Source organism: Schistocerca americana, chromosome 5 (genome assembly GCF_021461395.2).
Source record: "Schistocerca americana isolate TAMUIC-IGC-003095 chromosome 5, iqSchAmer2.1, whole genome shotgun sequence".
Taxonomy (NCBI): Eukaryota; Metazoa; Arthropoda; class Insecta; order Orthoptera; family Acrididae; genus Schistocerca; species Schistocerca americana.
The window spans coordinates 656,010,299-656,026,838 of NC_060123.1; the positions used below are offsets into that span (position 1 = coordinate 656,010,299).

The 16,540-nt window shown below is 44.4% G+C and overlaps 1 protein-coding gene across 1 annotated transcript in view; it reads right to left on the reverse strand.

The window, feature by feature from the left end:
- Positions 1–16,540, reverse strand: part of LOC124616613 — a 282,672-nt gene that overhangs the window by 38,271 nt on the left and 227,861 nt on the right. Inside the window, exons 13-14 of the mRNA XM_047144936.1 lie at positions 12,872–12,991; positions 8,162–8,307 (exon numbers count right to left, since the gene is read on the reverse strand). Of these exons, the coding sequence (XP_047000892.1) occupies positions 8,162–8,307; positions 12,872–12,991 (266 nt within the window). The remainder of the gene's footprint in view (positions 1–8,161; positions 8,308–12,871; positions 12,992–16,540) is intronic.

The following is a 16,540-nucleotide window of genomic DNA, read 5'->3' on the forward strand; positions in this document are numbered from 1 at the left end:
AGGTGTAGAGGTTTTGAAGGATTAAGAATAGGGTGTCTTGGCCCTGAGTCCAGAGTGTGAAGATATCATCAATGAACATGAACCACATTAGAGGTTTGGAGTTTTGGAATGCTAGAAAGTTCTCCTTTAGATGGCCTATAAACGTGTTGGCATAGGAAAGTGCCAGGAAGGTGCCAATAGCCATGCCGTGGTTTGTTTGTATACCTTCCCTTCAAAGCAAAAGTAGTTGTGATTTAGGATAAAGTTAGTAAAGTGTATGAGGAATGAGGAACTGTATTTGGAATCTGAAGGACGTGGGGACAAATAGTGTTCAACAGCAGTAAGATCATGGACTTGAGTGATGGTGTATAGAGAAATGGCATCAACACTTATGAGTAGGGGTATAGGGATCCAGGAGGTAAACAAGTGGGGAGGTGTTGGTCTAGAGGGCTGAAATTCTTTCAGTGAAGGCACAAAAACAAGCTACAATGGGGCATCTAGGATTTGTTGGGTTTGCAGATTTTGGGGAGCATGTAGAAGGTGTGTGTGTGTGGGGGGGGGGGTCATAGGGGTGAGGAGGGAAATGGATTCAGGGGAGAGGTTCTGGGGAGGGCCTTACGCTTTAAGCAGGGATTAGAGGTTATGTTGAACTTCTGGGATGAGACCACTCTGGCAGAGGTTATAGGTGACAAAGGCCTTCTGTGAAGGTAGTCACTGTGATTCACAACAACAATGGTGCAGCCTTTGTCTGCAGGTAGGATGAGCAGGTCAGGATTTGTTTTGAAATTGCGTATGGCTGTCCTTTCTTCTGCTGAAAGGTTAGTGTTCCACACACAACACATGGCTATCTGATCGATATTATTCAAAATATCTCCCTAATGGGGTGGGTATAACTCACCTGTTGAATGTGAGTTGCAAAAAAAAAAAAAAAAAATGTTCCTTTTGTTTGGTCAGGAGACTGTGATAGAGCATTCAGTTACATAAAGTCACTGCTAAAGACATTGTTGTACTGCAGTACCTAGCTTGTCCCAGCTGTAGATGCTCCTAATACAAGGCTGGAGTGGTGTCGGCTCACATAAACACATGGCTCTGAACAGCCTACCATGCACACCTGCAAAATTTTGGCAGACATTCAATGCAATTATTCTCAGACAGAAAAGGGAGGCTTTATCCATCATGTACACTGTCTGAAAAATCCTTGTTTTCCTCTATAGCAGCAAGTTCCATCTCATCACTGACCATAAGCTGCTTGTGGTATAGTCCAGCCCCTGTTTGCAACTTACCGACAGGATTACACAACAATTCCAGTGCTAAGCTTTGTTTTTGAGCTAATATGATTATGAGATTCATTACACAGCCATGGTACAGCATGCTAATGCAGACGCATTGTTACATCTGCCCATGGGCAATGATCCAAACTTCGACAAAGCCAGATTGATGCTCATTTGCAGCACATGGTGGAAAGACTTCCAGTGATGGGTCACCATTGTATTAACACGATTCACGTTGTCTGTCACACTTCACATAGTGTAGACCGGGAACTGTCTGCTAGGCATGCCCGATGTAAAACTGACTGGGCACAGCCCATGCTGCCTGGGTTGCTGTTGTTCCGCCGGCAGAGGGTGCGGCCGAATTCTCGTGTGCCCTCTGGTGGACGGGACTTTACTTGCGGCCACTACGGTCCGTGACATGCCGTGCCAATGTGCACCTCCCGTGATCTTTCTGGTGGCTACTGCACTCCTCCTCCTCCTTCGGGGAGTGAAGCCACTGTGATCCATTGCGTCAGAAGGTGGAGCGTCGTGCAGTAGTGATGACCTCCACGTCCATTGGAATGTTGGAGTTGGGGGGATCTGCTAACTCTTGAGCCGGAATGTTTGAATATGGTTGGAAGTGACCCACACAAAGAGGCCCCCGTCGTCCCACCACCAGTGCCCGGGACAGAACGGGCGACAAGCTGTCGAACTCCGGATCCCGTTCCACCTTGGGAGGGGCAAGACCCAGTGGCGGGGATGATGGGGAAGGCACAACCACAGGTGAACCAGCCTCCTGAGAAAATGGGTCTGCGAGGGGGGCTGGCTCTCGCCGGGGCATCTCTAACGATGGCGATGCCAGTGCTGGAGCTACAGGAGGCCGCCAAGGCTGAGAACCATCGCAGTGTGGCAGAGTCACAGGTGGGAGGGGCGGTAGCATCCACTGAGAAAACAACACAAGTGCCGGCAATGGGGAACCCAGCGCCTGAGGGGTCAGAGAGAGGGTTCCCAAACATGGGCGTAGCTGATTTTGGTGACAACGTACCTCCCAGTCCCCTGCCTGCAAGGTATAGAGCCGGCAGCCATTGCGGGGCAGGACCACCGCCGGTATTCAACGTGGATTGCGACCTGACCCACATGCCCAGACCGACATACACGGTGGAAAGCTGGGTACCCCGTTTTGTGAAGACTGGTGAGGACCAGGCCCGAGGAGATGCAGCAGAGTCCTAGGTTGGCGCCTGTGAAGGATCTCTGCAGGGCTGCGTTCTCCCATCGGTGTGGTCCGCTATGCCGTCAGGAAAAACGTCAACGCCTCCTCTGCAGGAAATTCGTGCACATACTTTTTCATCTGCGTCTTAAATGTGCAAACCATGCACTCAGCTTCCCCATTCGATTGTGGATGAAAGGGGGGAGAGCAAACATGCCGAATACCGAAGCACTTACAAAAATCCTGGAAGGTCTGCGAAATAAACTGAGGTACATTGCCCAATACCAGGGTGACTGGCAGACCTTCCACAGAAAAGATTTTTCCGAGTGCCTGGATTGTAACTTCTGAAGTGTTTGAGGAGCAGAGAACTACATATGGGAATTGGGAATAAGCATCAATGAGAAGGAGCCAAAAGCCATTGAGAAACAGGCCCGCAAAATCTATGTGAACACGTTCCCATGCCTGGGTTGCAGGCGGCCATGAAGAGAACAGTGACCTGGGAGACGCCTGTTGGCTCGCACACTGTGAACAGGCGGCCACCAAGTGCTCAATTTCTCTGTCAATACCGGGCCAGTACACATGTCTGCGAGCCAAGCATTTAGTACGGGAAACACCCCAGTGCTCCTCATGTAATAACGTGAGGACCTCCCTTCACAAACTTGCAGGAACAACCACGCGAGGAGCTGTATCATCGGTAGCCAGAAGGAGAACTCCTTCCAAGACTGAGAGGCAGCCTCATAGAACAAAATAATTATGAAGAGGGTCCGAGGCTCGGCCTGGAGGTCGGGACAACCACCCCTGCTGAACGAGGTGAACTACTTGCCAGAGAACTGGGTCAGCTGCCGTTTCCCTGGCAACTCTAGAACTAGTGATCGGGAAGCCATCAACCGCTTGGCGGGACGCCACATCCAAATGAAAACACATAATCTCCTCCCGATCGAACTTAGGATCCAGGCCCACCGGAATACGGGAAAGGGCGTCGGTGTTGGCATGCTGTCTGGTAGGGCGAAAATGAATGCCATAGTGGTACTTAGAGGCACAAGGCCCAGTGCTGCAGTCTGTGGGCCACCCTATCCGGAATCTGAGAGGCAGGGCCAAATAATGATATTAATGGCTTATGGTCACTGATTAACTGAAACTTCGTGCCATACAAGAAAGTGTAAAACTTGGTAATAGCATAGACAATGGCCAAAGCCTCTTTTTCCACCTGGGAGTAATGGGCCTGTGCAGGACTAAGAGTTTTAGATGCAAACACCAGTGGCTGCTCGGAGCCATCCGCATTGCAATGGGCCAGGACCGCTCCTACCCCATACTCCAAAGCATCTATAGCCAGGACCAACGGCTTATTGGGATCAAAAGTAGTCAAACAAGGCACTGACATGAGGAGGCCCTTCAACGAGGTGAACGCTCGCTCTCATGCAGGTGACCAATCAAAAGGAACACCCTTGCGCAGAAGGCAGTAGAGGGGGCGGGCTATGGTGGAAGCCCTGGGAATGAACCGGTGGTAATAGGCAATCTTACCTAAAAAAGCTTGTAACTCCTTCAGCGAAGCGGGCTGCGGAAGGTTGACAATACCTTGGACCAAACTTCTTAGCGGCTGGACGCCGTGCCGAGAGATGGTGTAGCCTACATACTCAATGGACAGTTGGAAGAAGTTCGACTTACGCAGGTTGCAACGCAGGCCCACGGACCTGAATTTGAGAAAGAGCGTTCGAAGGTTGTACAAGTGTTCCTTCGTGCTGCGGCCTGTGACAATTATGACGTCTAGGTAATTAATACAATGAGGGATTGTCGACGTGACATGCTCAAGATAATGCTGAAATATCGGCGGGGCACTGGATATTCCGAAGGCCAACCATTGGTATTGGTAAAGGCCAAATGGGGTGATGACGACCGCCAGCCGTTTGGAGTCCTCATCAAGTGGTAACTGATGATAAGCCTCCGAAAGATCGATTTTCGAAAAATATTGGCCTCCCACCACGTCAGAAAACAATTCATCAGAACGAGGCAAGGGATAGGCATCCACCACAAGACGTAATTTTCCCGAGGATTTCCTGACAATAACGAGGGGTGAAGCCTACTCACTAGAAGAAATGGGAAGAACGACCCCGAGGGCTGTCAGCCGGTCTAGCTCTGCTTTTACCTGAGGGCGGAGAGCCAAGGGGATCTGCCTCACGTGTAGAAAATGTGGGTGAGCTTCCAAGTTTGAAACATGCCCCAGGCCCTCCTCAAAGATATCCTAAAAGTCAGAGGTCAAAGATTCCAATGATTGATAGGGAACGTCTTTGGAGACCAACTGTATGGTGTCTGCAATAGAAAAACCGAAAGCTTGAAAGGCATCCAATCCAAAAAGGTTAGCAGAGGTCGCATCACTGACAACAATAAAAGTAAGAGGCTGAGTGACTGATTTGTAAGTAACGTCAGGTCACAGTAGGGGAATGAACTGTTTACCATCACCGCGGAGACGCAGGTAAACTGGCGCCAAGGGGGGCGACCCAAGGTCGGAGTAAGTTTGTGCATTCAACAAGGAAACTGCGGCGCCCGTATCTACTTGCAGTTGCAACCGACACCTCGATAAAGAGTTTGTGTGCTGATGCGTCGGGAGCCTGGCCTGATGAAACTTCCTGAATGTCATCGTCCATGCCCTCTGTACCTGCTTCCTTTGATTCTTTAGAGACTGAGTGGCAAACTTTAGCAATGTGTCCTTTTTTATTACATTTGCAACAAACAGCCCAACACTGGGCACACTCTGACCGATCATGATGTATATAGCACGATGCACAGGACGGTAACAGGGGCCGGTGGCCGGAACTCTGCTTACGCGCCGTGCGGGAACGGCCGTAACGGCCGGATTGTACCGCCCGCATGTCGTCCACCCTGGACGCAGTGGACGTGGCTGCGCCGCCCTGAACCACCGCAATGTCGCACCACACTTCCAACTGTTGACCTGCAGCCTGAGCAATGGACAGGACTTCCTCAAGGGAAGGGTCTTCCAACTGCAGGGCCCGTTGCCGGACCTCCCTATCAGGGGCCGAACGAACAATGCCATGTCGCACCATAACATGGGCATACGACTCTCGCGACTGATCCATAACAAAATGACACTTGCGACTAAGACCGTACAGGGTACCGGCCCACGCCCGGTAAGGCTGATGGGGCTGCTTCTTGCATTCATAGAACTCGACCCTAGCCGCCACAACATGCGTGTGGAGGCGATAATAGGAAGATAGCAATGAACGCAATGCGTCAAAATACAAGGATACAGTGAAGGAGATATCCGAGACAAGAAAAGAGCACGACATACCTCTGCACCGGCAACATGAAATGCCTGGAAATGCTGCCGAAGGTGATGTTCGTATGCGTCCCAATCCTGCGCCGTCTCGTCATACGGGGGAAAGGGGGGAGGGAACAGCGCTGGAGTAGACTGCGTGGAGAGCAACGCCGGAAGCGCTTGTTTCATGGTTGCCATGAGCTCCGTCTGCTGCTCAACAAAAACCTGCACTAAATCCTCCATGTCGGGGATAAGCTGCAAAACCGGAACAACAATGCAACATGCGAAAGAACGACCCTACTCATCGCCAATTGTGTATTAACATGATTCACATTGTCCATCGCACTTCATAGTGTAGACCGGGAACTGTCTGCTAGGCATGCCTGATGTAAAACTGACTGGGCACAGCCCGTGCTGCCTGAGTTCTTGTTGTTCCACTGGCAGAGGGCACGGCCAAATTCTTGCGTGCCCTCTGGTGGACGGGACTTTACTTGCGGCCACTACTGTCCATGATGCGCCATGCCGATGTGCGCCTCCCGCGATCATTCTGGTGGCTACTGCAACCGTGTAGTGCAGGTCACCTGACAAGATACCTTGCTGCAACAGGTGGCTGATTTTGTGTGCAGTGGTTGGGTCGAGTGCCTGCCCACCAAGGGGTCTGGTCTGCTCTGCATCTACTTTCTCCTCTATTATCGAGTGTTGGTAGTCAACGGTATTCACCTCCTTAGCACTGACTGGGATGAGCCCAGAGTCATCACCCATCTGGCCCTGCGGGCTATTACTTTTGCTCTCTTACACTGTGGCAACCAGAGTATGAGTGAGGACAAACAGTGCAACAAACAGCAGGCGGCACCACCAAGAACTTTTGTTTGGTGGTGTATGCCACATCAACTGTGGGACTGGATCCATATCGCCTTTATACGCCCCTTCTGTTATCCTATGTATGTGGTTGGTGGTGGTGGTTGATGCACTTACCCATATGTCCTGCCCATGTACTCCACCACCACTAAAGCCACCATTAGAGCTCCCATTCATGTCTCTATGATTGAAGGGTTGCTCTGTATGATCGCCTCTGATAATGACCTTGCAGTTCATACTGGCATTGTTTCAAGATTTCTGCACATGAAATGGTATTGCCTACCTCACATTCACACCATTTTACCCACAATCAAATGGTGAGAGGGAGCATATGGTGCACACCTGAAAGATGCACTTAAAAAAGTGCTTCCGGGTTTCTCAATGGACTTGGCATTGTCTTTATTTCTCAGTACCTACAGGACCACACCACTGCAAGGCAGAAGCATGGCAAAGATTCTCCATGGCTGACAACTCCAGACTGCTGCACCTTATTTGCTCTGTGCCATCGCTTGAGGTGCGCTCGCGTCCTTTGTGATATGTTCTTAGTGCCCCTGTTTGAGCATGTACTTTTGGTCAGGGGCTAGCAAGGAGTTACAGTAAGGGTGTGAGCAATGCATGGTCAGTAAATGTTCACCATAGACATCAGCAGGTGTTGCTCTCCTGCCATCAGAACCAGTTGTGCCCTTATTGAGGCACCAACTCACTGTGCCCATTGTCACAGCAGATGCCAATTGGGAGTCCACCTGCAAGTGCCACTCCCTTCAGGGGATTGAGGAGCTAGTGGGCACTGATGATGTTGAGATGCAGCCATCAACTGCATTGAGCCCTCTGCTGATGTTTGACAGTGGCTGCCTGGGTGCCACTGGCAGCTTCTCCCCAGTCATCTTTGCACCTGTCCCACTTTGCCAATGGTGCAGTTTCTATGCTTCCAGGACACAAGGTGTCATTTGATACACAGTTTGCCATCATCCAGGGCACTTCCAGCCATATGCTCCAGTAGGCCAGAGACGGCTGACTGTCCGGTGTAGTGGAAGTCACATTTCATTGGAAGCCAATGGAGGCAAACACTGTCAAAACACATCTGCCATAGTGCGTCTGCAACTGCCACAAAGTCATCAGGATGGACCTCGTGGTCTGCTCAGCCAACCAATGAGTCTCCAGCAGTAGTCCCACCCATTTGGCCTCTTGCTTTTGTCCACCAACAACAGTTACCCAGAGTGGGGGAGAGATGTGGTGGCATGCTCACTTCCACTGCCACCATAGTGACTGTAGAGTTCACATTTAGCACTTCTGGTAAGAGACCAAGAAAAGAGCACCTGCTTTGTTTGCTGCCAGCACCACGACTGGCTGAGTGTGGACAGCTCCAAGTTAGAAGCACAAACTGCTCTCTCTCACATCATTCGTGCTTTGTGGAGGCTCTCCCTGTTGATTAGGATACTTCCATGATGACGAATTTGCTTGTTACTGGCCTGAAATATTTTCCCACTGCTGCTTCCATGTGTGTGCATAGACTTTGGTGCTTTGCAGAGCAACTGTATTTACTGTACACTTGGTTGTTTGTAATAAAACTGTACATACTAAACACTTAGTGCTTACCTGAAACACAATGAGATTTCCATCCTCTGCTGGATGAGATTTTTTGAAATCATATTCAGTATTAATACACATTTCCATTTCCTTGAATATTGAATTTGAGTGAGAACTGAGTTTTAAATGTTCTTCATGAAATTCTCGCTTCATACCTAAAAGCATAAATAAACAAAGACAATAAGAGAAAGAACAGTTTCAAAAAGATTTTTGGAAGTCTGATGCTATGCTTATTACAATTTAGCTTGTATTTTCTGGCAAGATATGTATTTAGTGTAAAAAGTTGGCTATTTGATTTACTTATGCTAGTCAAATCTCTTTCACTTCATGAGAATCCAGGCTCTAGAACCAAATATTAATAGATAGTTGTATTTTGCAAATCTCTACATGAATAAGAACTTCTAGTAGTGTGGAGTGAGCCAGTAATGTGCATAAATCAGTGAATATAGGCAGGTATGGTAAACTGTAATGGATGTTCATTCTATAAAAGAAAAACTGACCTTCAAAAAGCTGGTGCATTTATTATTACAATTTGCCTAACTTTTTTTAGATGGCAGTATTCACACCTCTCAGTACATAAATAAAAAGGTAGAACAAAAAGATATTCACACTTCTCAGAACATAAATGAAATTATCTCTTTCTGACATCCACCTCAAATCATTGGCTGTTGCCTTTCATTGCACTCCTAAACTTCTCCTTGTAGAAATAAGGAATACCAACTGCTGTACCTTTTATTTTAATATATTAATTACATGATCAGTTTTGACACTAGATTAGTGTCATCCTCAGACCCCCTACACAAACTAATGTCAAAATATTTTACAGAAAATAGTGCCATTGATATTCCTTATTTCTACAAGTTTATGACCAGTAACAGTCTCAAGTCCACTTTAATTTTGGGTTATCTGAAACTTAATTATCTTATGCTTGTCAAACAATATAAGGTTCCAAACAAACATAACTCCTCCAAAAACCGAGTGAAGTGGTGCTGTGGTTAGCAAACTAGACTCCCATTTGAGAAGAGTCCCCATCTGATAATCCACATTTAGGTCTTCCATGATTACTGCAATTTTTTTCAGGCAAATACCAGTATGGTTCCTTTGAAAAAAGCATAGCCATATTCCTTCGTCATCCTACTGTCATCTGAGCTCGTGCTCCATCTCTGATGGCACAGTGTTGGCAGAACATTAAATCCAATCTTCCTTTTTTTCTCTTATACTCCAAGATTCCCACCCCTGCAGCCCTTGCAGTATCTTGCTTGTAAGACAATAATGCAAATCATCCATTATAGGCTTAAGCAGTAAGTTCCATGAAGTAGTTGTTGAGATCAAATACATAAATCCACAAAAACTGACCAATAGACTGAGTACAGGAAATCTATGATAATTTTCAAATTTAACAGCAATCCAAATAAGGGATATAGATACTTCATATGGGAAACTGCAAGTTGAGGAGGAAAATTACAAGCCAAACTACCTGCAGACAAAAGCAAATGTTTCCATGAGCAAAGTGCTTAAATTCCAAATTATACCCAAATCAATGACCAAAAGTGAGGCAATACTACTGTGATGCTTAGCTGAAAGCTTTATAGGTGAATGCAAACTGTCAGTGGGTCAGTGCATTTACATCTTTATCTCGAATGGTTCATCAAGCAGTGTGCTGAGCACAGTTCTTCATGTTCACAATCCCTGCTGGCTCTGGACTTACATGCAGAGTGCCCCACACCACTGTTACTATCTATTGCATCAGTTTCTAAGTTACTGTGTGGTGTGCTCTCAAACATTTGTCCCTTGATATCACAATTCCCACTGTACTACCTGCTCCAGGCAGCTGCACACTACCACTACCACTGAAAAAATGTACAGTATTAGAGACACACAAAATTACTTATGGTTCCTAGCTGACATGTGTTTACTGTTTAATTCTCCATATATGGACAAATGTCACCAAACTGTCAGAACACATGAGTGGATGCAAATTAAATGTTTGCCTTGCAAATGTCCAGTACCCATTCACTGACCCTGCTCTGCTACAGTGCGACACAAGAGACCTGAGTATCTACTATAGCACACATGCATTTGGATCCTCCCATGAGAACTAGTTTCACAGAACTGAAGGATGGGAACTTTCTCTCCAAAACAGCCTTTCTCCCATTTTATTCCTCGATGGTGTTGCTCAGATTTTTTTTTTTTCGTATTAACTTATTTACTCTTCTCTACTCAAGCTGCCTTTTTTCTTTACTCAGTCTTTTTTCCATCTTTTCCCTTCTAATCCACCTTTACTTCTTTTTCCATCTCTCCCTTCAGCATCTGAGCTGAATCTGACATAGTGCTTATTTATATGCTATTCTTAATCTTGTTCTCTGTCTTAGGAGTTTTGCTTTATTTATGCTTCTCTTCATTCTCCAACAAAATGAATCCCTTTTAGCCTGTGCTTCTTGCTGTACTCTATTGACTTAGTTCAAACCCATACACTTAACTATTCCTCTCTAAAGCTAGGAGAACCTGTGTTCATGTGTTCTATTGTCTCTCATTGGAGTTTTACCTGCTAGGTAAGTACTAGTCATCTCATGTGTCTTTCTGTAAGTCTACTGACAGACATCTGTCACTCTGGCATACTAGTTTTTTTTATCTTAGATTTACTGACACTTTTTAAATAGTTTTCCTTTACAATACTTCATGCCATGCTTTTTTATTATGTTTCTGCCAAATAAAGAAAATTCAAAACATGATGTTATTATAGATTCCAGATATAAACAAAAATCTGACCCTATTTATCACATCTGCTATAAATTATATATATCCTTTTACTGCAAATTCCTGTTATAATTGCTTATAATTAAATTTTGAAAAAGATAACATCTGTAGTGCAATTCAATCACCATGCTATTGGGCTGACTGTAGCCAGAGTGCAGCCTTTTGTCACCATAGCAACAGGAGTTGAGGGTGGTCTGCCATTGTCCAGCTACATTTTAATGCTCAAGAAAGATCCCCTGTACTTATTTGACAGTAGGTTGAGTGGACTTGGGGCCATTCTGGAGGGACTGGAACAAGCAAAAACCCTTCCTCCACAGCCAAAATCAAGTGCTCTACTCACTACACCATTATAGCCACTATAATTATGCACACTTTCAGTGCAAATATCATTATTTTTGTTCATGATTTACTCATTCACTTACTTAAATGCGCAGTATACAATTACTAAGTTGACAGCAGCTAAGAAACAGACTAAGAAAATAAACACCTTCTATCAGTGTTTCTGTTAAATGTGTAAGACATTCATTTGATATCAGTTAATAAATTGATTGCAAGAGATATCATTAAATGTTGTCCATATGCTGGTAGTTTACAAACTTCTCATAGGTGTGCCACAGAAATGATGCAAATAATAACCAATGTTTGCACATGATTTCTTTTGTCAAAGATTCCAAACATCAATAAAAAGATAATACTGCCATGGTTACTTTTGAATTCAAAAAAGTAATATAAAACAAATATATTTTATGGAAAAATATAGTAATGAAAAGTCCTTAGTAGAATATAAACAATTTGAGATAAGAATGTGTTGAATAGCTGAGTTGCTGAATTGTTGACAGGCACAATAAATAGAGTGAGAACTTTGCTGGCTATTAGACAAATTCTTCTTCAGATCTATAGAGTTCATATGCAATGCATACATTTCTACAGTTACAATGTCCAGGCTGACAACATTACGCCAGCACTGCAGCTTGACTCAGATGAGGGGTTGTGTCAGATCAAGTTGGTGAGGGTAGAAAAAAGGGAGGGTACAGCAGTTAGTACTGAAGTAGGGTGGTTGATGGCTGGAAGAAAGAGACATCAAATCTGCAGGATAAAATGCAGTTCCAGTGAGCTCCTGCCAGAAGCAGGCAGTGGGAGATGAGCACAATTCCCAGTGGAGGAGTGGATTGGGAGGTGTAAATAGAACAGACAAGAGGAAAATTGTGGAGAAGAGAGTACGAGACCAGTATGGTTGACATTAGGGTCAGGTGGCAGGGTTTGACATGAGTGTGGAGCAGGATCTAGCAGAGATTGAGGTCAGGACAATTAAGGGATCAAAGTATGTGTTGCAAGAACATCTTCCATTTATGTAATTCAGGGAAGCTGATGAAGGTGGGAAGGACCCACATAACATGTGTTGTGATGAAGCCATTGGAATCAGACACATTGTGCTCAGCAGGATTTTGTGCCAAAGCATGGTTGAATCTACTTTAGGCCACAGTTTGGCAAAGGCAATTCACTCTTGCAAACAGCTGATTGGTTGTCGAATAAATTGCACACACAGATAGTCAAACAGACATAATTTGAAACTAGTAGTTGAATCCATTACCTGCTAATGACATGCTTCAGCTCTGAAATTGAACAGGTTCATCTTGATGGGTGCAAATCTAATATTTTTCTACTGTATATACAGTAAGCAAAAAGGGGGAGGGCTATATACACACAAATGGAGTTGAATTCCAGACTTTCAGGTTCATGAATGTTGTGTTTAACAGCGCTTTTTATGTTGTGTCACAGTAGTGAATTAGAAAACACACTAGTCTGTAGTTCCAATAGTTTACAAGCCATCTGTAGTAAGAGTCTTAAACAGTTTTAATAAGGTTATATGTACTTAACTGGAGAACCAGTGGAGACTGCATAACTACAAAACTACATTAACATTTATTAGAGGGCAAAAATGCGTAACTATAATTCACTTACCAACAAAATCAAACATGTGTGCAAGTTCATGTGCCATTACAAGACCTTCTCCTGCCATGTTAATGTATTTTGGAAGTGGAGCATCATTACTAAATTTTGACAGAAGTCCAATTGGAATAACTGAAACATAAATTTTGAATGATTTTGGTTATTCAGAGATTTACAAATGCACATGACAATGATGACACTTTAATCAAACTTTCATCAACTCATTCATCCCCTGATGCACCTACAGAGTTCCACCAATGTCCAGAAATAAGAAATGGAGGTTGGAATTCAGTGTTCAGCTGGCATCAGGACCAAAGGAAACAAAGCAGTAGCTCATCTGATAAGGACAGAAGGGAAATTAGCCAAGGTCTTAATGATGAATCATTGGGTGAGTTAGGAAAACCAAGGGGTGATCTAAATCACAATAACTGGACAACAATTTAAAAACAAATCTTTAATGCAAGTCCTGTGTGTTAACTACTGCACCACCTTGTTAGTACATAGATCTCATGATGACAGACAACAGCTGAGGATGAGGAATGAGCTGAGAAGTTCAGTAACAGACAGGAACAGCTGTTATAATCTGTATGCAAAACTAATGACTGCCATTGACACAAGTTTGCTTATATCATTAATAAAAGGCATAATCTGTGTACAACAAACTTAAAATATCAGTAAAAAAATAATAAGATTATCTTTTACTTTGACAAAATCTGATAATTTCCCAGCTACATTAGTGTGGTGTGCGTACTGCAAGACCTTCGGTACACACACCATCAGATTAGTTGACTTGTCGCCCTAACAAAGTAGGCGAGTGTCAGCAATATGTCTCGTGGTCTTATTGTGGCGTGTTTATCTTCTGCCGTTAGGTCAGACGATAGAAATGCCACTTGCACGCTTAGAGTAGCAGATTGACGGTGACCAACTTTAAACAGAACTTGATTAATTTTCACACACATTTATTAAAATAATAAAAATCATAGATATTACGTAACTTGATTCTGGATGCTGTTTATGATTGACAATCTGAAGTTCCTTTGGTCTTGGTACATTAATCTTATTCTCACATATCTCTGATACTTGACAAAGTGTCTATACATTTCTCTTCATGGCTATGTACAGGAATATGATAATCTTATTAGGCACAGACTGAAACTTGACTATATACTGGTACAGACTGATGCAAACTAATGCAGACTGACTAATCAGAGGTCTGTTAACTTGTTATAATACCTCGAGCGTTCAGGTTTTACTATGCGAGTGTGATTCGCGAGGAGAAAAGGTTCTACGTTAGCAGCAATCTCATTGGCTGCGTTACATATTAATATGCAGATCAGTGGAAGCAGAATTTGGTCCATCTCTATGATAGCACCATCCCGTAGTGTGGAGATGGATGAGCGCTGTGCCTGTGCTGTTGTGCTTAGCGGGGCGTGCTCTAGTGGGAAAGTTGTGTACACGCTGACTACGCGGAGCTATGTACACAACAATTATCTTAAATTCTCATCTTAATGTAAGTTTAATTGTGATGTTACTGATACTTTTTGAGGAAAATCTGTTTTATACATGCAAATTTTTTAATACTATCTCCCACCTCCTATTAGGTCATCGTCTTAGTCTTTCCTTACGTTTTGGAATGTGGTAAAGACATTGTTTGGTTAATTTACCATCTACTACCCATTCTCCTGACTATATGTATTGCCAACCTCCATTTCCATTTCAGTCTGTTCTTTGATCCATTAGTTCAGTTTCTTGTCTCACCTGTTGATTCCAAATATGCATGACTCCATTTCTCAGAGAGCCTCACTCAGCTTTTGACCCAGTCATTGGGTTCAACTGCACTAAATACAAAAACTCACTAACATGTTCTATAATGATATTCATAATTTATACTGTTACCTTTCTGGCAATTCAATCCAACCTTATCATCTTTCCCACAGACAAAGATTCCACTACAGTTGTCATGAATCATACAAACTATGTGACTGAGGGTCTTCACCAACTTTCCGACACCTGTGTATACAAACTTTATGACCACAGTCCCATCCCAGAAATACAATATGGCATTCAGTAGCTTCTCAAAGCCTCAGGTCCATCCCAAAGGCTTACACCTGAATGCATCTTCCTCCTCAAACCAGCAATCCCCCACTCTCTTACCTTTTACCTACTCTCTAAATTCCACAAACCAACATCACAGGTCTGCCTTCTGGTTGACCCATTGAAGCTGGGTACAATGCTCCCACAGAATGAAACTTTGCTTTACTGACTGATACCTCCAAACTATTGACTACAGCCTCCAATCCTACATTCAACACACTTCTTACTTCCTTCGCCATACTTCCACAGTTCCTGTTCCATTACCACCACACTGCTTGTTAGTTACTGTGGACCAACATTTCCAATACCGATGACCTTGTGTTCATGGAACACTAGCTTTCTAAATGTCCTTCTGATACCAAACCCACCACCTCTTTCCTAATCCTCATAACTAACCATACCCTTGCTCACCATTATTTCACTTTTGAAGGCCTAATCTATAAACAAATGTGTGGTACTGCCATTGATACTCACACAGCACCATCTTGTACTAACTTCCTTATGGACCAGCTGGAGGAAGCCTTTCTATCCAGTCTACACCTAAAACCCCTTGTCTGATTCAGAATTACTGGTAATTTCATGGTCTGGACTCAGGGCAGGGGTATCTTCTGCTCTTTCCCCCATAATCTCAACACCTACTCTCACAACTGCATTATCTGATTCTTCTCAATTCAATGAGCCACCACCCTATATGTCAATCTCCATTTCTCAGATGGCTGCATAAATAGTCTGTTCACATCAAGTGCACCAACCACTAACAGTACCTCCATTTTGACAGCTGATGCATAATCCATAACAAAAAGTCTCTTCCTTGCAGTTCCACCACCTGTGAATACTGCATCTGCCATGGAAAATAGGGTTTACTAAATATACCAATAACCTTATCAGAGCCGTTACTGACAGACACTCTAGCTCATCCATATACAGATCCTCCACACTAGTTCCTCCTCTGACACCAGAAACCCTGTTACCCAGCTACAGACCAGCACTCCTCTGATCACTCAAATCATCCTTGCCTTGAAAAGTTGAATAACATCCTTCACCAGGCCTCTGACTACATCTCATTGTGCCCTGAGATGCGGGATATTTTGCCCACTCAACCTACAAAATATTCTTGTCCATCCCTATTACAATCCTGCTCCCAAACCTGCACCTCATGAACATTCCCTTGTGTCTGGCCCAGATGCAAGGCCTGGCTCACACACAAACCCACCACACCCTACCACAGTCCAGTCACAGGCATTTCCCACCCAGTAAAAGGCAGGGCCACATGTGAAAGCAGAAACTTGACCATTCAGTTGCCTTACATGCTGTACACTACAACACAAATGACTTCAACAGCTACTTCACTATATGGACAGTTTGGATACTTCCTTCCAGCTCATAGTTCTCTTAACTATATGGATGGGAATTGTCTCTCCATCATATCTTGCACTCTTGCAATCCCCCTGGCCTAAACCTCTGCTAACCCCTTTTTCCCACTGCCTCACCTTACCTTTTCCCTTCTCTCTTTTGTCTACACCACACTCTTTCCCTGTCCATATCGTGCACTGCATTCTCTACCCCCCCCCCCCCCCTCAACCATGT